Genomic DNA, 20,271 nt, shown 5'->3' on the forward strand with positions numbered 1-20,271 from the left:
ATTTGATAATATTTGCATGTTATCTCACAGGCCAGTACCACATAATCAACCTGCCTTGCGTTCTGAAAAGCAATGGTTCACCATAAGGGGTTCAGTCTTCCAAGATACAACATGGTGTCTTGGATCTACAGGGGAATTTTTATGCTGGTTGTGGGATAGATCTGTCTGTTAGAAATGGGAATTTATATTAACAAGTGATGCCAGAAAGAATCTTGGATGCTGTGAGATTATCATTATTTAAAAAAAATTCTGTTGCATGCTGGCAAGTACCTGTTATTCTGAAAAATGTGCATTTTTTTTACAGTTTAGTGTCATGTCCATAGTCCAAGTCCTTTACAAAATTACAGGTGTCCAGTGGATTGTGTATCCTACTGTGGATCAGGATTTAAATGGCACCCAAAAAACCCCTGTATGTTGTAACTCAAATTTGTGAGACAAGTCCTACATTAGAAGCAGCAAAGCTCTTCTGCTAAGTCAATATTGCAAAAGAAATAAAAAGGTCTTGATCAACGTGGTTTTGCAGTAAGAAGACAGATGAAAACTATTCAATAGCAAGATGCTCCAAAGACTTACCCCACTGTAGCTGTATTTCTTTGTGCTTTGGCTTCCCCACAATTCTTGGTGGCCGGCAGTGACCTGGTGCAACACTTAGGGTACGGACAGGTAAACTTTCAGAACACTGGAAGAGAACAGAAGCTGAAGTTAGCTCTCTGGTATAAATATTAGAGAGTGGCACAAAAATTTGTTTTCTGCAACCAACACTTGAAAGAAATTTGTATGAAAAATAAAGGAGAGGAGATGCTACCACGTATGTTATAAACGCAATTAATAGAGTTCTCTCCTTAGCATACTCAAAACTGTAGCACAGTATTGATGGCAAGTGTTGTGGTGTTCTTTATTTGATTTTGTTTTTAAAATAGTAAAGGCCGAAGTACTCAATCATTAAAAAAAAAAAAATCAAAGCAGGAGAAATAGAGGTGTAGGTTGCTGAAATTACTGTAAATCAAAAAGAAGGGAATGACAGAAATCACTGGCTGGAAAACGGAACCCAAAAATTTAAAGAAGAATTCAGCCAGCTGAAAAGTCATGAATTATTACAACTAACCACCCTCACTACATCTTCATTCACCAGCTTTGATCCTGGCCAAAGTACTTACCAGTCCTTACTGGTAAATAACACTTACCTGACTGTGCCCACCAGTGCTGATACAGCATGCCCGGAGTTTATACAAAGTGCCTGGTTTCAAGTGAGTACAGGTATATTCTGTAGCTGAGCCACTATATGCCACTTCCCATTGGTTTGCTAAAAAATTAAATATACCCAAGTTTAGAGAAGTACAATGCAAAGAAGTTTAGGAGGAAAGAAAATCCTTAATGTGGTCCCCCACAAATTATCTGTTTGTCGTAGTTATCAATGTTAATGTTACTATGGTTACTATTCCTGCTTCAAGACATGTATATAAATAGTCCTATACATATATATATCTACTTACAAATAGAAATATGTCTAAAATATATTAAAATATCAAAGCAAATAGCAGGTTCAGCCCTATAGCCTAAAAATCTACCAGTATTAGAGAAAAAGAGCTTACTTTAAAAAAAACACCCAGCAACAAAACAAAACCCACCACAAAAACTCCCCATAATACAACCCAAACCCTCCCAAGAGCCCTGCAAGTATCTAACTCTGTTTCAACCACATCTGCAGCATTAGTGCATTAATGATAATAACAATAATAGCACAAAGGGTCAGTACTTCTTTACAGTATCCATGATGGATTGAAATGGAGAAAACTTGTTTCAAGTTTACCTTCCGGACTTCCTTGAGAAATCTCTAATAGATACTTTAGGATTTCTGAACCACCATTATCCTGTGGAGGATCTAAAAAAATTAAAAAAAAAAAAAAAAGGCAGGTTGTTAGTAAATCAAGAATAGGAATAACAAAAAAAATCACAGAACTTGTTTCTGCTCCTTCTACTCCACAAAATCATTGAAGAAACAACACCAATTTATAGCAGAAATGGGTAGCAGACAGAAAGGCTTTCAACATGAATCAGAATAAGGCACCTGCATAATGATGCTAGTAACAAAATGTATGAAAAAAACATTGAAATAGAGGCAGCATGGAGGCTTGCCTCATTGATAAAAGAAGCAGCTTGTATGATGCTGAAATGGGCTGTGAAATTGAAGGTGAAAAGCTTCAAGATACTCTTGAGTGAAAGTGAAGTCAGTAAAAACAAGCAATATTTTTGATCCTGAAAACATACGAGCCTCTACACCTTTTCATATATTAAAGAAATTACTTCTGCAAGCTCTTCAAACATGTCCAACTCTGCTCTGAGAAGCAGCCTGAATTCCAAGTTCTAGTACAGAGTTACATCATGTTATTTGAACTTATTATGACCCAAACAAACTCTACTGCAACACACTGATCAGACTTACCCCACTTCACACTGAAGCCATGAGACGTTATTGGCCCCTTAATAACGGGTCTGGTTGGAGGTCCTGGCCTGTCTGGGCTTGTGGTACAGACCAACACTTCACTGGGAGAACTCTTTCCTTCCACATTAGATGCAAACAGCTGCAATAAAACCACAAGAAGTTTACCATTGTTTACTGTAACATTTTTCTGACAGTTTTGCATGAGATTTCCTTTAGTAATTGCATTAAAACGGAAAGAAGGTCACAGCCTAACAAAGGCTGTGGGATTCTACTGATGGGTGCTAGATTATCACATTGTTTCTTTATAAATCACACTGATATTTCCCCTCCTCATTAGTAATAATTCATGACATGCTTAGGAGAAGATTTTTCCCTTTAAAAAAAGAAAAGTTGTGGCAACATGCCATTATGTACTCAAAACAGTTGAAAACAATGACAGTAACTATGCTGCCCTTCTTGTGGAGGTATTACCAACTGCTGTTTAATACAAAATAATTCAGAGTATCAGCAGTCACACAATTAAAAGCTTAAGTAGCATGAGACACAAATGAGAAACCTGTTATCTAGAGCCACTGAAAGGAGCAGGATGCACAGGAAGAAAACTTTCTCAGCCAAATCCTTTGTCTCTACTCAACGACACCTTCTGCTGGCTTCAGGGAGAAGGTTGCTAAGAGAAAACACCAGGACCTGGCCAGGAGACTAAGCAGATCAGAATCATAGAAGAAATCCCAAATGGTCCAATGTTTTGTGGCTGTTGAGAGCTGGATTAGCTCATGCTAGTCTCTGGGACAGGGATCTGCTGCCAAGGAAGGCAGTAATAAAATATGTATTACAATTGCTAATTGTAAATGTAAGCTAGCAAGAACTTTTCCACCTGGGAAGCTCTGTTATTTTCAGGAGCAGTCATTTCTATCCTCTTTCCTAGTACAGGCACCTGAGGAATACAGCTTGCAATTTTTAAGGCCAAAAAAGCAACTGAGGTTCTCCAGCCTGTGTGCCTGCTTTAAACAAGTCCTTAAAAAGTCACCATCAACTCTTGTGTCACATCTCTTGGTTCTTCTCTGACTTTTCTCCAATTAAAGACCTCCTGCCATGAACACCACATACAAATATCCCAGGAACAGCTCGTTCTCCTCAACGGTGGCAGAGGGCACTTGTGTTGTGCTTGACAGCAACAAGGCTGGTGACTGAATTCTGTTTGCAAAGAGACTTCAGAGCATCTTCCTTGGGTGGGGTGCCTGTGTTTAGGAGCACTTATAGACCAGGAGATAGCAGCACTTGCTAAAAAAACAGCTCCAAAACCAGCCACGTGTAGGTGTGAGACAGAAAAGCTTCAATTTCTGCATGCCAGAAGAAGGCAGACCCTGAGCTGGGAAGATGTGCTTGCTGGGTCCTTATTTATCTCCACTTTGTAGTAGTGATATTGTTTTTGTGACCATGGATCAGGTTTTTGGGGAGCAATGCAGCCAGCTACAACCACCTCAGACCCTGAGCAACAGTTCTACAAGACCATATCTGAGAGTGCTCAGTTCTAAGAATTATGCTCATTTCAAAGAGGCTGAGCAATGAGCACCTCCTGTGACAAAAGTGAAAATACCACTCAGTTTAATCTCAGCATAAAATAAATTTGTCTTTGATGATTCAGGTTCACATGTAGTAGTAATAAGAGGTCACATTGCCTGGAAACAACCTGACATAGAAAATACCATGCAATGACAAGATGAAGAAGATTTTACCCTGAATTTATACTGTGTGCTTCTTCTGAGATTCTTCACAGTACAGGCTTGCTCCTCTCCAGTGTACTTGGGGTGAAACACGCTATCCTAGAAAAAAAAACCAAAACAAAGAAATTCCCATAACTGAGGAAAAGTGCTCTCTGTATCACACTCTGTAGCTAGAACACACCATAGCAAAGGGGCTTCATAATCAAGTGCTTTTTATTATTACTAATTTCAAGCTGCAGGGACACTTCTACAAGGACACTGCAATTCATCTGAATAATACAATTTTGCTGTAAAATAGGCTCAAAAACCATCGTGGCAGCTCAACACAGAAACAGAAGTGACAGATTACAGAAGGCAAACGCAGCACACAGCAGTGAGGAGGACACAGCACACACAACTGGTTAAGGACAAGCTGCTATGGGTGACAATAGAGATTTTGAGCTCAGGATTCCCAGTTTTGCTGTGGAGGAGAACACACAACCACATAGCTCCATCCTGCCAAATAATACCCAGCTCCCAAAGTAGCAATCCACATAAGAGATGCTCCCAAGTAGCAACCCACAATCTTCACAGTGATCGTGAACCAATAAATGAAAATTCAATCTAAGTCACACAGTATAATTTAGAGTCCTTACATTATCCTCCTCCTGAATTTCCAGCGTGTAGGAAATCACTTCCTCTGGGGTGCATCCTTCCACTTTGTTCCACTGCAGTGCAACCCACGTAACACCAGCTCGAACGAGCCTGGGTGCAGAAGGGGTCTGAGGAATATTGCCTGCAGTGTAGCATACCACCTCCTGGCTGTACCCACTACACAGGGACAGAGAAGGAGAGAGAGAGGGATATTAAAAAAAAAACAAACACCAAAAAGCCAAAGCAAAACTTAGAAAAAACAAACCTCAGTGTATTTAGAGAAATATTTCACATTTTCAAAACATCTCGACAATGTTAAATGAGTCAGGCTGAAAAGATGAGCACACTCTTAGGAAATGCCAGGACTAGGAATAGCAAAAAATGCAGGATTATTGACCTCACAGTCAATTTTGCAGATCTCAACACAATAATATTAGAAAAAAATAAAATTTGTTTGCTTAAAAATATTAAATTACCATTAACTGCGAAGTAGAGGAAAATATCATTTAATGAAGGGGAACTAAAACATGGGAAATAAAGCCTCAAGTATTCAACTTTTAGATGATGACCTTGAAAGGCAATTTCCACCTTGCAGAAACACAGAATAAAACATCTATTTAAACTACATTTCTGCAAGCTGAGTGCTCCAGCAAATCTAGTCCCACTGTTTCAGACATCCTCTTCCAAAGAAAGCAGGAAAAAGTTATCCAGTCATGACCACACATGCTCAGCATCACGTAGGAGCTGTCTGGGGCAGGCACAGACACCTTCCAAGCCTCCAGGCTGGCCCTACTTTCTCCTTTTCCCTGCCCAAATTTCTCTGTTTTTTAGGATGTGCATAAAGTTAAGGTTTGTTTTTTTGCCCAGCTCAAGCTGCAACCAGAGAGAACACCTGCAGCAGAGAAGATGCTTGCTCTTATCTTGTCTGAATCCCAGCACCCTATTCCCTGAAATTTAATAGCAGTTGGGTCAAGCAAATGTAGGAAGGGTTCTCTTCAGACTCCAGGCAGAATTTCTTATGTTCAATAGAAATTTGAGAATAAAGTTTAAAATTGACAGATTTGGGTGAATTTTCAGAACTCTCAACTGAAGATAAAGGTTCTTGCAGTTTTCATATCTCTTATTTTGTTCCTGAAAAGTCATCATGTTCATTTAATACACACAAAAGTCACATTTCATTCTTTTTTCTCAAAAAGGACTCATTTCCTGAGTCTTTTTTCTCAAGAGTTATTTTTAAAAAAATTCTTCTAGTTTTAAAAAAATCCAGTTATAACTAACAATCCAACAAGACAAAAATCATATTAAATTGTAAGCCCACAAGCATTACAATAAAAACTACCTTATAACATGGAGTATTAAATGACATTATCACATCAAAATGTGAGGTCTGTCTATAAAAAAAATGCATGTGCTTCTGGTGCTTATCTCCTGGATTTATATGAAGCAGCTGATTGTAAGTATAGTTCTAAGTCCACTCCCTCCACAAGTAGCTGAGGAAAAAGGGAGGAAGGTTGAAGAATGCACTAAGATATTTTAAAAATCTGGAATCTGGCCAAGAGAAGAGATTCCAAAACTGGGAACTTTGCACAAAACTGGCTGCCCCCTTTCCAGTTGCACTCAGAAACTCCAGTTCAAGACCTTTTTCTCTCTTTCTATCCTTCTGCAGATCAAGCATTATTTTGGTAGGGAGGGAAGCAACCTTGCAAGAAGTTGGCAAAAGGGGCTCTGTGCACACATGAACAGTGCCAGGGCATCTCAGAGGGAAAATATAGAAGAATCAATAAAATAACTTCTAAATGCTACACATTGGTAAGATAGAGAGATTTGGAAGAGAGATCACAGGAACCTCTCTCAACAAAACACACATATACCATATATATGTTTTTCTGTCCTTTATGTAATAATGATTAGATTCTGTTTAAGGACAGGAGGATACAGTATTAGAATACTGGAGAATAAAGCATTGGATGTTTAGCTTCTTCACAGCTAAGCTTTTCCTGATGACTTATCATCCTCATTTGAAAGCATCTGTTCATGTGCAAAGCAAAGTAGAACTTGAAACCCATCTTGCAAGGCTCTGGGGTGTGCCTGTCTTAGATGGGTCCTGGCTCTCTCCCCCTCTTTCCCACCCCATCAGCCAGCCCTGCCAGCCCTGCTGAAGAAGGAATGGACTGTGCTGCTGAAAACAGACAGAAGGGCTTTGCTTTAAACCAGAAAAATAAATACATCAAGATTCCTTTCAAAATCTGTAGCTCAACTTCCTCTTGCTTGTTTTTCTTGGTTCGCAGAGGTCCCTAGTGGCAACTTTACATAACAGATGTATTCTTTTTTATTAGGAATAGATCACAAAACACCATTTAACACCTGAAAAGGAGCCTATCTTTTAGGCTAAGCTCATCATGCTGAAGGTATGTGGTGATTCCCTGGGAGATGGCTGCTGTTCCACTGGGAAGGAGCGACTTACTCTAAAAGCTTTAGTAACACAGTAAATGCCAGATACTGAAACTGAAAACCATAAAGAGAAAAAATAAACAAACAAACAAAAAAACCCCCCAGAAATGCCTCTTTCCATTGCCAGTGATAATGATAACTTTCCAACAACCCCTTTTTCTCAAAAAACAGTGGGTAACTCACCTAGTACCAATGTCATTCTGAGCTGCTAATCGGAAGGTGTAACCCAAAGCTGGACAGAGCTTAGTCAACTTGCAATGCTTCTGGCTTCCAAAGTAACATTCTCTGAAACCACTGTTCCTTTTTCCCTAGAAAGAGAGCAATCTGTAAGCACACAGCTATGAAACAAAACCACACGCTGGTTACTTTAAAAAGAGCTGTGAAATGATATTAGAATGAAGAGGCTTTCAGAGAGGCACTGCATGAGGCACCGACAGCTTTGCTCTGCTGCCTGGAATGATACAGATCCATACAGTCACTCTGCTGTCAGATTCCTCCTGCTTTTGGATTCTCATCTTCAGGAGATGTAGCTACGGCCTCTCTCATCCTACCTGAAGTGCAATTTATCCTACACTTTAACCACAAAACTGTGCAAGTCAAGGATGAGCGAAGGAATCTCAGAATCAGTCCCAACAAGGAAGGCTGCGACCAAGATTTCTTCCAGGCACTCTCCCCTGCACCTCAAATCCCATGTAAACCCTCTGTGGTCCTTCCCAAACACTCAATCCCACAAGAGGGCTCTCGCTCCCCACCATCCAGCTCACAGCCAGCCCCAGCAGCAGCCACCAGAGAGGGACAGGGAAAGGAACAAGCCTGGCCGAAACCCTTTGCTCAGCCCCACGCCCACCAGGACACAGAGATTTCCTCATCCTAGAGGAAATCTTTAACATGCCAGGTTCTGTAGCCATCCTGCTGCTCAGAGCAAGCAGCATGTGATGAGCCAAGAGAATCTGCTGGAAAGCCTGCAACTTTGGTGAGAAACTTGGATGCCAGAGGGATGTTTTATGGGAGCTGCACATCAGTGTGACCTGAGTGATGAGGAGCTTCACCCTGGTGAAACCAAGGCAGCAGCAAGAGAAGGAATGGAGACAGCCCTCTGGCTCCTGAGTCCTTCCTCAGGTACACAAAGTACAAACCAGCATGGCTGAGGACAGGGACAATCAGAAGTTCACTCCCTCCCCATACATTTAAACCAAAACCCCTTCTCAATCCAACCCAAGTTGTTATACTCTAGGGCAAAAACAAAGGCAAACTTTTTGCAGGACAGAGACCTCCAAGGTGACAAAGAATAACTGGTCTCACCCTATGGCACACATGCAAAGTGGTCACTTCGAAGCCTTTCAGGAGAAAGAGCCTGAACTGCTCGGTTCAACATTAATAATAAATAGTATCTACCTGATTTGAAGCAGTTTAAAGGAGGTATAACCTCAATACTTGGATGCAATATTAACAGACAATAGCATTGTAAAGTAGCACAAAGCACAGCAGAAGACAAATAATAGCAAAGATAAACCTAGCAAATCACAGCCACGTGTTCATCTGGTCCATGAAACAGAAAAGGTTTTACCCATCTCTGTGACTTTTTTTTTGGTGCAAGAGCTTTATTATTCTCTGTATTATTTCTGGCACCTGTTTGGTTTTATTTTATCTTGGTAAACTTAACATCTGCTCACAGACAAAACAACCTGTTTCACCTGATGCACACCAGCTTGAGAGAAGATACGATGTTTCTACACCTTAGCAGACTAACAGGAGAACTACTTATCCAGGTGTCCCATGCACCATTCCTCCTCGACAGTCAAGACATCACCTCACCATCCAAAATGTCAAAAATGCCCAAGTGGAACATATATTTTTCACTGGCCCATTCTCCACTTCCTATTGATTTTCACCTCTCTCCACTCAGATTGCAACACAGGAGGGAAAACTCCAGAAAATGTTTGCAGCAAAGCTCCAGATGGTGTTTATGAAGCTAGAAATTCTCTTGCAGACCTCCAGCACTGCACAACAATTTGGAGGCACTGAAGAGACATTTAGAATGATGGCAAAGAGCCATCACTTTTATTTTTACAGTGTGATCCTACACTTGTTGTTGAACTTGGTTTTATACACAATTCAACTTTATCCACCTGCTGCAGCTGTAACATTGCTGCACAGCTCAAGTAAATTATGGAATGAAACTGAAAGAGAATCATCAATCCTAAAGCAAAAAAAGTCTTTTCTAAATGAGAGAACTTTTTCAGATCTAATATCCCTAGATATAGGGTTATAGGATAAAACTCCTTTTTGGACAAAAATAATAGGTGGTCACCATATTTCCCAGATAAGCAATATCATATTTAAAATCCAGATTACCCAAAATCTTACTAGTAATCCTGTGTCATACTAAAATATCCATTCATCAGTGCAGGACTACTAAGAATAGAGTATTTTTTCCCCTATGCAAACTCCATTTCACAGATGTAAATGTATTAATTTAATTTTTCTGTTTAATGACTTCACTATTAGTAAACCATTTGAAAAGATTTAATATACTTCTTTTTTTTTTTCTGCTTAAGAACATGAGCTCTTTTAAATTGCTTCTTTATGCTTTCTCTCCAAGAGAACAAGGTGACCAAATACTAACCATGGGACTGACAGTAGATGATAGTGATGACTGGCTAAAAAGGAAAATCATGGAAAAATCTTAAGTGCAGACAACACCAGAACTGAGAGCAGTGGGAACTCCCATTTGCCCAACTGATGAACTGAAACTTTGCAGGGATTGCCAAACATTTATGTTATCTTCAACTTCATAACAGTACACACTCTGATAGTGTATGTATTTTTCTCCAAAACTGGTATTGTACATTCCCCAGACTCACTCAGAGACCAACTGGTATTCAAATTACTCAGACTGGCTGGTATTTTGGATTCTATTGGCACTAATTGGAGGGGCTGGCCGATATTTCTAATTATCCTGGCATTAATAGCCTGGAAATAGTCTCTCCACTCCTTCCCCCCCAAGATTTATGAAAGCACTAATGCTGGCATAATTATAGACAGGAACAACTGGCAGCCTGGTACTGGCTGCCACCCAAGAGTCTTACAGCTTTCCCAAAACCCCTTCTCCTATTCTTCGTGCACTCGGCATCCAAGTTTTAATCCTTTAAATAATGTTTCGTAAGTCGCTTAAAACACACTGTATCATTTCCTCAAATATTTCTAAATCCACAGATTTTAGGGGGAGAGCAGACGCTGTCTGACTTCTTCCCTAGCCCTGCTTTCTCCAGCCTGCTTCCCTATTCTTCACCAGGACAACCCATACTGTGATGATCATCAGGGCTTGCCCGAGGAAACAAGAACAATTCAGCTCAAGAAACCCATTAGAATTTGCACAATACTATAAACCAGCATTTTAACACAATTTTCAAGAGTTTTTTCACTGCTGTTCCAGCTTTATTTCAAGCTCCACACTCACTTAAAGCAGAGTGCTTATGTTTGCCTTGGAGAAAGCATTTATTGAGACAAGGGTTATGAGATTTTAAATGGGTTTTGTTGACTGCATTCCTTGCACTAGATTTGGTAAATAAACACAGAAGAAACGGGCCACTGCAGGTACAGTGGATGCAGAGACAGAAAACAGAAAACTTTCCCAAGGCCTCACAGCAAAAGCAGCCAGCATCAGATCTGCAACCAGGAGGGCTGGTGGCAATCTGCTGCAGGTCATGCCAGCATTGCCCTCTGTGTTTGGTTCCAGTTGGCAATGAAAAGCAACAGCCTGATATTCAATCTGACAGAAAGCTGTGTAGCAAACTGTCAGCAATTACTACACCACACCCTAGCATCTCTGCAAGCCATTTACTGTGCAAGCTCCTATACAAATTATTGAATTTTTTGTATACACAAACATTTAGAAGACAGAACAGGACCTATGAAACATCCCCAAATTATACACAAGAACTAACTGTATCCAGGGCTTTCCTCTTGCATCTCTCCCAGCAGTAGCATGGGCACCAAAGGGATCCAGAGGGCAGGAAGGTGAACAAATACAAGTCCAGGCATGGAGCCCTGTGTGTCTGAACATCACTGAGATGCAAAACCCAGATATTCAGTTAGTACAAATGAGCACATCTCTGCCAGCCTCCAGAAGTTTAAAACTTTGTGGCAGAACAAAGTTATATCTATTTATCTACATACAAAACTTAACTATTAACTCTCGGTCCCCAAACCATTAAATAGTGAGGGTACTGTATCTGCCTCTCTCTTGAGCAAATCAGAATGAAACACTGCCTGGATCAGAATTAAAGCTGCTTTTGAGTTCTCCATAAACCAGCAACACACACTGCATGAGAGGGATGTCCTTGTCTCTGGCTCAGAACAGCCTCTGCTTTCCCACAGAGAATGAATAGGATACTCTCGCTATCCATATGCACAAGAGAAACATTTATTTACTACCACTTAATCACAGAGTGATTGATTCACATCTAATTAGTAACAAAGGCCTGATTCTTACAGCAGTGCCAGCAGCATTTTTCAATGCAGTCACAGTTTACTGATTTTGATGAACGCTGGCACCAGGAGAAAGCGTCACCTCCTTCACAGGGATGCTTTCTGCTCACTCTATTTTTAATGTTATTTTTTCCAATTAGCCTTTTGCTTACCCTGAATAATCAATCCTGGCACAAAGTCATCACTTGGCTAGTTCGGATTCGGAAGTTCAAAGGGTTTGGGTTTGTAAAGCTCAGAGAAAAAAAAAAAGAGCCAGAAGGTGGAGTTTTCCTTAATTACAACTTCTAACTCTTTGTGTTGCCAGACTCCTATTGCCAAGCCCAGCACCCGAGGTGCAGGCATGTCCAGATCCTACCAAATTCCAAAATACCTGAGAGGCTGATCCTAACTCCTTTGAAGTCAGTGGAACCTTTGGAAGTGTACATCCAAATTATCTGAGCAACAAGTCACAGAACTCTTACTCTGCTGTTAAAGAGCAAACATCATTCTCCATGGTTCTTCATGCATTTTAAGATAACACAGTTTATTAGTGAGGAATCACATCTATAATTCAAAGGCCTACAGAGAAAGGAACTATTTGCATTTTCTAAATTACAACTAACAACATTCACATTTGAAACACTTTAATCCAAACTGGGAGGGAAAAAGGTGGAATAACAGGAATTGCTTTATCTATCTATATATATCTATAGCTATGTCTATCTATTCTATATTCTAGCCTGCAGGCTGAGAAAAACCCCAAAACTCAGAACTAAAGTGAAGAATAAGAAGTTGGGTAGGAGTGGCACATATTAAGCAGCATAACACATGTAATTCCATTGAAGAAACAATTGCAATTCATTTATGTTTCATCTACAGCTCATCTAGTGAGGCAAGAGAAGGTTTTTGAAGTATGTATGAGAAGCCAGAGAATGGGAACGGTGTGTGCCTACTCTCAGAAAGATACAATAAAATAAAAACTCCCCAAAGCCCTTTCTACAGCCCCCGAGACACCTTCCAGAGAAGAAGGGAACACGTTGGTGGGGTAGGATGGGGATTGCCAAGAAGCACAGCACCCAGGGTCCTGGGCAGAGCCCCAAGCACCCACCTCAGCCCCGTGGGACTCCCCAGCTGAAGCCACTGAGACAAAAGATGCCACCCTGTGACTACAATTTACAACCTCCCCTAACCCTAGGGCTGTAATAGATGCTGCTCCTGCTGTCATTTGGCAGCAACAATTTATTTTTTGCATCTACAAGTGATGCCACCTACAGTCCTGGTTGTATTTTAGATTCAATGAACTATGCCTTTGCCCTGTAAAAACAGGAGGTACCAGCTGAGGTCCCAGTGAGCATCTAACATGCTCCAAAATCTGAGTTACCCCAGAGAGACAAGAGTCATGCCTGGGGAACACCCCAGCATCCCTGGGAGACAGGTCACCTAACCACCTCCATCAGTTCCCACATCTCCCATGCCCAGTGCCAGTGCTGTTTCCATAGTCTGAAGCTGCAGCCTTTGCACGACACCTTTTGCAGGACCTTGTGCTGCAAGGGCTTTCCAGGGCTCACTCACACCTCCTCCTTCCCTGGGAAGGGACTTGGCTTCTCAAGGTAGACTGCCATTTCAGGGTGGTTTTCCAACTTGCTCATCAGATAGATTTCTTCTTCTCCACTCATGCAAAGTCCTCCTTGCTTTGCAGCCACTACTCCATTTCCTTCTGATCAGCGACTTCCCCCTGTTTATGTTTTATTCTGTGCCCTGTAGCTAATGAATGTTGCTCTAGCTGAGATCTGGCAGAGCATTTGCTGGTGCCTGGCAAGAGTCCTCCTCTTCCCTGACATATTAATTTCTTGATTTCACAGGCACACAGTGTGGCATTGTAACCAAGGCAGTGCTTTTGCTTACGTGGAGTTTACACGACCAAGCGTGAGGGCACGGGGGTGCTGCAAGGGAATTCTCTTTTGTACCTGGGGACCTGCACCAGAGGCACCACTGCCACATGAAAAAGCAACTGGAACAGCTTGCTGAGGTTGCTGTCGTTGGTAGATGAGGCTCCTGCAGCTGCAAGCACAACCAGCCTGAATCTTCAGGATTTTTCTTTGAAAAGCCTTAATACGAAGTTTTCATTCATCAACCCAAAACTGCATTTCTGTCTCTTATCAATAGGAAAAAAAAATTATCATGGAAGTTCCACCTGTGGCATTAACTGTCTCACAGACAACTACAATTCAGTCAAGAATCTTGTCAAACCTTTGGATAGGAACCAAATTAATTTGTGCAGGGCTATTATTCTTTCATCTCTGCTGGCTAGCCATCCACTGGGATCTCATAGTTCAGGATTGTTATTGAGAAAAAAAGGTAATTAAAACAGATAGACTAAGGGAATCAGGATCCCTTCGTTATTCCTCATTGGTACCTGAGCTAGCCTAAAGCAGACTACTTTTGCCCTGTGAAAAACAGACATCATAACAATTCCTTCTGAAGACAAAACTCTAGGAATATATTCCACATATTAAAGGTTTTAAAGAACAAAAGCATTATAGAATTGCCTTGCATGCAGCCAAAATTATGACAAGGCTCCATGTGGACAAAATTAACATCCAAAGTATTTGCACTGTATTAATGGCTTGTTAGTCTTTCTTCTGACAAGAAGGTGTTGCTCCCCTTCCCTTTGCAGGCTGGAATAATTCACATTTCCACTGCTTCACTGCTGGGTGCTGTTACACTCCCACAGCTCCAAGTCACTGAAAGCCTTGCAAGGGGTCACAACTGCACAGTCAAGGTGTCACAGAAGGTGTCAGGGGATCATCCTGGCCCATCCTTTTGGAGAAATGTCTTTTTAATCTCCTCTCCCAGACTTCACGCTCCACTTTTTACTTCTTTCCTGACAACCTTTTCCCTTCTGCAGTGCAGAGAGGGTCAGCCTGCCTTTCTGAAACTATTGGTAAGCTTTAGTTCAGGTCAGTGGGTTTCTCATCATGCAGACCCCACGTGCTGTGACAATGCACACAATAAATGTTTACATAGTGATGGGTTCCAAACGTCCAACACGTAGCAGAAAGATCCGAGAACACATTACTAGCAAAATGATGGAAAACTATCCATAACAGAGTACTCCCTTTAGAATATTATTATAGACTACTAAAAACCTCCTGAGATGTTTCTCAGACTGTATAACTAAACCCTCCTGCACACTCTTCGGTTTCCTGAGCCATCACTTCTTTGTCTTCACATCTTGTCCAAGCCTGTTCTGTCACTTGGTAGAGATTTTCTTGCTCCAAAGATGATATTCATTTGGAAAAGAGGCAGGAAGAAATTAGGGGATGGAGGGAGGACTTATAACCACAACCTGTCTCCAGCAAATACACCACAACTCCTGCTTTTGGCACTCTCCCATCTGACAGTGTGCTGCTTGCTAATGATGAAAGATATTTGGGACAGAGCACGGATTTCCTTTTGTGTCTGGAAGGGAGCTAATTGCCACTATGAAAAGGACACAAGTATTTTAAGCCTGAACACATGCCCTGTAAGAAAGGGCTTGAAGATCGTGGCTTTTCTCCTCTGAGAAAGGAACAGTTTTGTTCTGCACACAGACAGCATCCAGAAGAAAAAAGATCATAGAGCTTTAAAATACATCACAAACAAGTATTATTAATTAACAAATAAAGTGCACCAAATGAGCAATAAAGTTAGATTTCAAGAGTACAGAAGCAGAATATCATCTCTGCATATAATACACTGAATGGTTTCCCCTCACTGCCCCTTTCACCTTTCCAATTCTTTCCCTAATACCATCAAGATTTCATTTTCCTCCTCCTTTCTCCTGTGTTTAATTATTTTTGTTTACTCAGCAAATCCTTGTGAAGTCTGAGTGCCATTTATTTATCTACTTATTTCAACTAGTTACTACTGACCTCATCCCACTCCAGAAGGTAGCTGGTGATTTTTGAACCATTATCAATGGGTGCCTGTGAGCAAAAACAAACAAAAGGTTAATTTGGGGAATAAGAGAAAACTACTTCCCCTCCCCCTGAGGCAAACGACTGAAGTGAAAGTGTAGCCTGGGGTTTGCACATAACTTGGCAACCTCTTAACTAATACCAAGAAGCTGGACATAATGAAACACATACATTTTAAAAGTCAAGTCAGTGCATGGGGAGGGATTTGTCAGAGTACAGCAAGTCCAAGTCCCTTACTGAAAAATGACTGTCTCAGCTTACAATTATTTTCAACAGTTATGCTTGCTGTCAGTAAACTGTATTTTTCACTGCTTTCTTGTCTGATCCAAGAATTACCTACCTTCCATTGTAAGGTTAAGGAGCTTTTGGTCCTGTGTGAGGGTTTGGGTGGGAAGGGACACTCTGGTGCTGAGCTGTGAGTGGTGAAGCTGACTGACTCTGAGCAGGATCCCTTTATTGAGTTGTATGTTGCACACACCCTGGAAACAACATTCAAATGGGTTAGAAATTTGCTGACAGCCACAAATGAGAAAGCACTGCCTCATCTACAGTATTTGACTACCAAAGCATCCACGATTCCATCCACTAATATTTCTCACAAACCAGTGGCTATCATTATTCTACTTCACTTGATACAAGCATACAAAAAATTCCTAGCAGAAGAGGAACCTGACAGTGTTTTGGGCAAACACTCCCATTACTGAGTTTTCTTTTCCTTCCACCACCATCTCCTTGCCTATTGCCAGCCTTCCATACCCTGTGCTAAAATCCTCTTCACAATACAACAGGAATGTGAAATAAAGTATGGTCAATTATAATAAAGCATGCAATTTAATGCCTGATTTGCACATGATTCAGATGTAGCATCTTGTGGTGGAAACTGCTGATGTCCTTCCATGGGTACAAGCTTCTCCTGCATAGCTCAGATATCAACACTTGGTGGACCTCCAGGAACTAGAACTATTCTAAAATCTTCAAAGTCAATCTGATTCCAGGGAAATCCTCTCTGTATCAGCTCAGATGAGGATACACAATATCAAATGATGTGGCAAAGTGAATACAATACAGTTAAGCACTTCCTCACGAGGTGCTTCTCTCTGAAAAATTAATGATGTCATTTTATTCTTTCACATTTTCCACACAGAGAAGTGCAAATTGGAAGCCTTCTCCTGAAAAAGAAATATTCAAACCATGACCACACAATGACCTCTGAGCTGGCTGTAGCTATTGTGCACTCAAAAGCAGAGTTTAAGAAAGGGCAATTTCTAAATTTGGTGTAAGGAGAAAAGGGCAATTTCTGTACAATGGCCACCTCTGTAGAACCAGACCTTTTGGGGAGGCTCACAAGAACTGTTCTAGTGCTGCTTTACCCATCACCTGTTAGCAGCCAGGAGTGATAACAAATGCAATTAATTAATTGAGTCTGTATCTGGTAAGGGGTACGGGTGTGTGCTGGAAACCAGCACTACTGAGCACCATCATCAGGAATACAACCAGGTGGGGAGGAGCTGAACAAGCAAATCACTGAAAACTGAGCACAGCCTCCTCTAAAGGTACCAAAAGAATATTTTTGGGAGAAACACAGGAGGCAGATTCAGGGGGATCCAGGCTCTTCTGGTGCCCAAGGCCCAGCAGGGCAGGAGCAAGCACAAGCAGCTTGGCTGTGTGGACATGAGGCCCTGAGAGATGCTGCCAAGGGCAAAGAGACCTGAGGCAGTCTGCTGAGCAACTGCTGGCCCCATAGATTTCTTTACTTAACAGATTTATTTCTTGACAGTCTTTAAAACGTAACACAGCTTCAGGGAAGAAAAAAAATTGCCATGGAAAGCAAACACGGTTTGGTTTCCCCCCACTCCAAACACAGCCTGCTGCTTCTTAAGCCTGACTTTTCTATTTGGCAGTCACTTCTTTTGAAGTTATTGCTAACTGCTCAGAAATCATTTATAATTTGGCAGACCTGCAGGAAGAAGGAGGAAGCTGTAGGTAGAGGGAAAGGAGGCAGCCAGGAGATGGGGCAAATACCCCCAGCACCCCTGAAAATGGCTTGAGACCTTAGCACCAGACTTCTGCTGACTGAATCTGGCTTTAAAAGTGATGCTCAATTGCTTCCAGCAGGAAGCTCAGCAGTGTTTTACAACCTTCCCCTCCTCACTTCCATCCATCTGCTGCTAGGGCTGGGACTACTGCCTGGCCTGGGTATCTTTCTAAATTATTAGGAGTTACTTTTGGTCTTGTGCTTCTACTTGAAAAGGTCATTTTAGGGCTCCACTAGAATGTATCCTTAAAAAAAAAAAAAAAAAAAAAAAGGAAAAGAATCTATAATATCAGAGAAAACCAGACACAGGTTGGTGTTGGGTCTTTTATAGAGCTCAGAAGGAAAGTGTTTGCTCTTTAAAGTTTTACAAACAGTAGCAGCCTCAATGTGAAAAAGCACAGCAAACCTAGTCCTTGTCTGGGAAAACAGAGGGAAACAACAGACAGGAGTGAAAGGATTTTTTTTAAAAAAAGATATTGAGCTTAAGTGAACAGAATGTGAATTTGAAGCCTTGGTACATAAAGGCAAAGTCTTTAAAAAAATGCAATACGAGCAGCAAACAACACAAAGTGTTAAAAACATCAGGGAGCACAAGCAGAGAACGTGTTGATAGTTAAAGGCACAAAACACATTTTTAGAATCCAAGAGAAATATGCTCTGAAAATATCAAGAGATCCCAGCCTGAATCCATTTTGTGGGGATACATGCTGAAATTCCTATGGTCAGATGGATCTGCAGTCACCAGAGTGGATTCACAAAGCAAGGAGAAGTTAGGAAAACCCTCTGCTGGAATACTTAGTGCCAGCACAGCTACTTTACAGTGACTGACAAACAAATACCAGCTACTTGGGGCAAATTTTGAAGCAGCCTGAGCTATCCCACTTTCATACCCATGCACTGCCACCTTTTATACATACAGAAATTTGGATATGTAGAGTTCGTTTTTCTCTTAATATAGCTCTGACAACATGACAGAAAATTAATTGTTCATCAAGCACTCTCATAACAAAGTCTGAGATAACATTTATCAGAAAATATTTAGAAGCCACTGATACTGATTCTCACATAATTGAAGAATTTCTATTTAAATGACATTCACACTTACACTTACCTGACATGATAATCTGTTGCTGGCCTAAGGTCTTTCAGGTTATATTCTAATTCTTCTCCACTACAGGAAAAAAACCCCAAACCCAACAAATCAATGAATTTTGAAAAGCAGTATCACACACAGCAGTGATTCTTCCAGTGCCTATTGACACCCTCATATTATGATTTGAAAGCAGAAAAAAACATCCCATCATAGAAACACAGTAATAAACAATCTATCAACAATTTGCAACAGGATTCATGTATATTGAGAACCTTATAAAGCTCTGTGAACATAATAGAAAAGTAGGTATCCCAATTTATACAGCAATCTGGCTATATGGGTTTTTTTCAATGCTATCCTTACATTTTTTGTTGATATTTGCACAAATCTCATTGTGTTTTTCAACCCTCCCAGAGCTGAAAGGAGCAGAACCAACACATTACTTTTGGACTTTCTGCATATCCTTGATTTCAAAATACTTTCTAAAAAGTGAGTCATTGAACTTTAGAGGAAAAAGTGAATTTTCTTGCACAACTGTTTCACTTGCTTGCTTTCTCTTCCAGATCCACACTCTCTGTGAGGACCATGTCCAAGAAACTTTTAATTAATGCCCTAACAGCTGGACCCAGCTCTCTTTCAATACCAAAAAAGTAAAAGCACGGATTTTCACACATTTTAGGAAAAAAACCCAGCATATAATCTATTAATTTCTAAGGTAGCCAACAAAGTTTGGGCTATTCTTTTCCCTTCTGTTTTTTTTTGCTGGTAAATGAACACCAGGCTCAGTCATGTGTTGCCAGTTCTGTGAAGATTAAGGTATGGGGCAGCACATAATAAGTACCAGCCAGCTCATGGAAGTGTTTACCTTATTCATGGTCTTATTAAAACATGGGAAACTAAGTTATCAGTTTAGCATAAAGAAATATTTTATAGATAGTTGCACAAATATTATTTGAGGAAATACCTCGAAAGGGAGAGAACAAAATCAACCAGACAGCACATGCCTGCTGGGCTGCCAGGTATACACCAGAAGCCCCTTTTTTTTTTTTAAAAAAAGTCCAAAATACCCTGCAAATTCAGTTTTTTCCCTCTGAAAAAGACAATGCATTCAACATATTGCAGACTTTCTTTTGCCTATAGTAATAATGATCACAGCTGCTCGTGACAGAGCATCCCACATTAAGCTAATGGCTCTGCTCTGGCCAGCAGCAGGAGACAGATGACTCTGAGCAGCTTTAAAACAGATGCACAACATTTCATAACCAGGAGAAAATGTGCAGCCATCACACCAGCAAGCACAAGAAGTCCTAGAAAGTAGTCTTCCCATTTTAAGAGCTCAGCAGCACACGTTAACCTATACAGATGCTCACAAATTACCAGAAAAAAAAAATAAAAAAAATCAGGCAGCATTCACCTGGTTAATTTTTATATTATCCTAAACAGTACAGGCAGCCCTGCCTTTA

The 20,271-nt window shown here is 40.8% G+C and overlaps 1 protein-coding gene across 1 annotated transcript in view; it reads right to left on the reverse strand.

The window, feature by feature from the left end:
* The window catches only part of FNDC3B (fibronectin type III domain containing 3B), a 184,435-nt gene that overhangs the window by 37,772 nt on the left and 126,392 nt on the right, over positions 1 to 20,271 (reverse strand). Inside the window, exons 9-18 of the mRNA XM_071752654.1 lie at positions 18,827 to 18,886; positions 16,021 to 16,159; positions 15,636 to 15,689; positions 7,435 to 7,559; positions 4,803 to 4,977; positions 4,180 to 4,266; positions 2,444 to 2,582; positions 1,811 to 1,882; positions 1,185 to 1,303; positions 574 to 679 (exon numbers count right to left, since the gene is read on the reverse strand). Coding sequence (XP_071608755.1) covers positions 574 to 679; positions 1,185 to 1,303; positions 1,811 to 1,882; positions 2,444 to 2,582; positions 4,180 to 4,266; positions 4,803 to 4,977; positions 7,435 to 7,559; positions 15,636 to 15,689; positions 16,021 to 16,159; positions 18,827 to 18,886 — 1,076 coding nt within the window. The remainder of the gene's footprint in view (positions 1 to 573; positions 680 to 1,184; positions 1,304 to 1,810; positions 1,883 to 2,443; positions 2,583 to 4,179; positions 4,267 to 4,802; positions 4,978 to 7,434; positions 7,560 to 15,635; positions 15,690 to 16,020; positions 16,160 to 18,826; positions 18,887 to 20,271) is intronic.

Source organism: Heliangelus exortis, chromosome 9 (genome assembly GCF_036169615.1).
Source record: "Heliangelus exortis chromosome 9, bHelExo1.hap1, whole genome shotgun sequence".
NCBI classification, from domain to species: Eukaryota; Metazoa; Chordata; class Aves; order Apodiformes; family Trochilidae; genus Heliangelus; species Heliangelus exortis.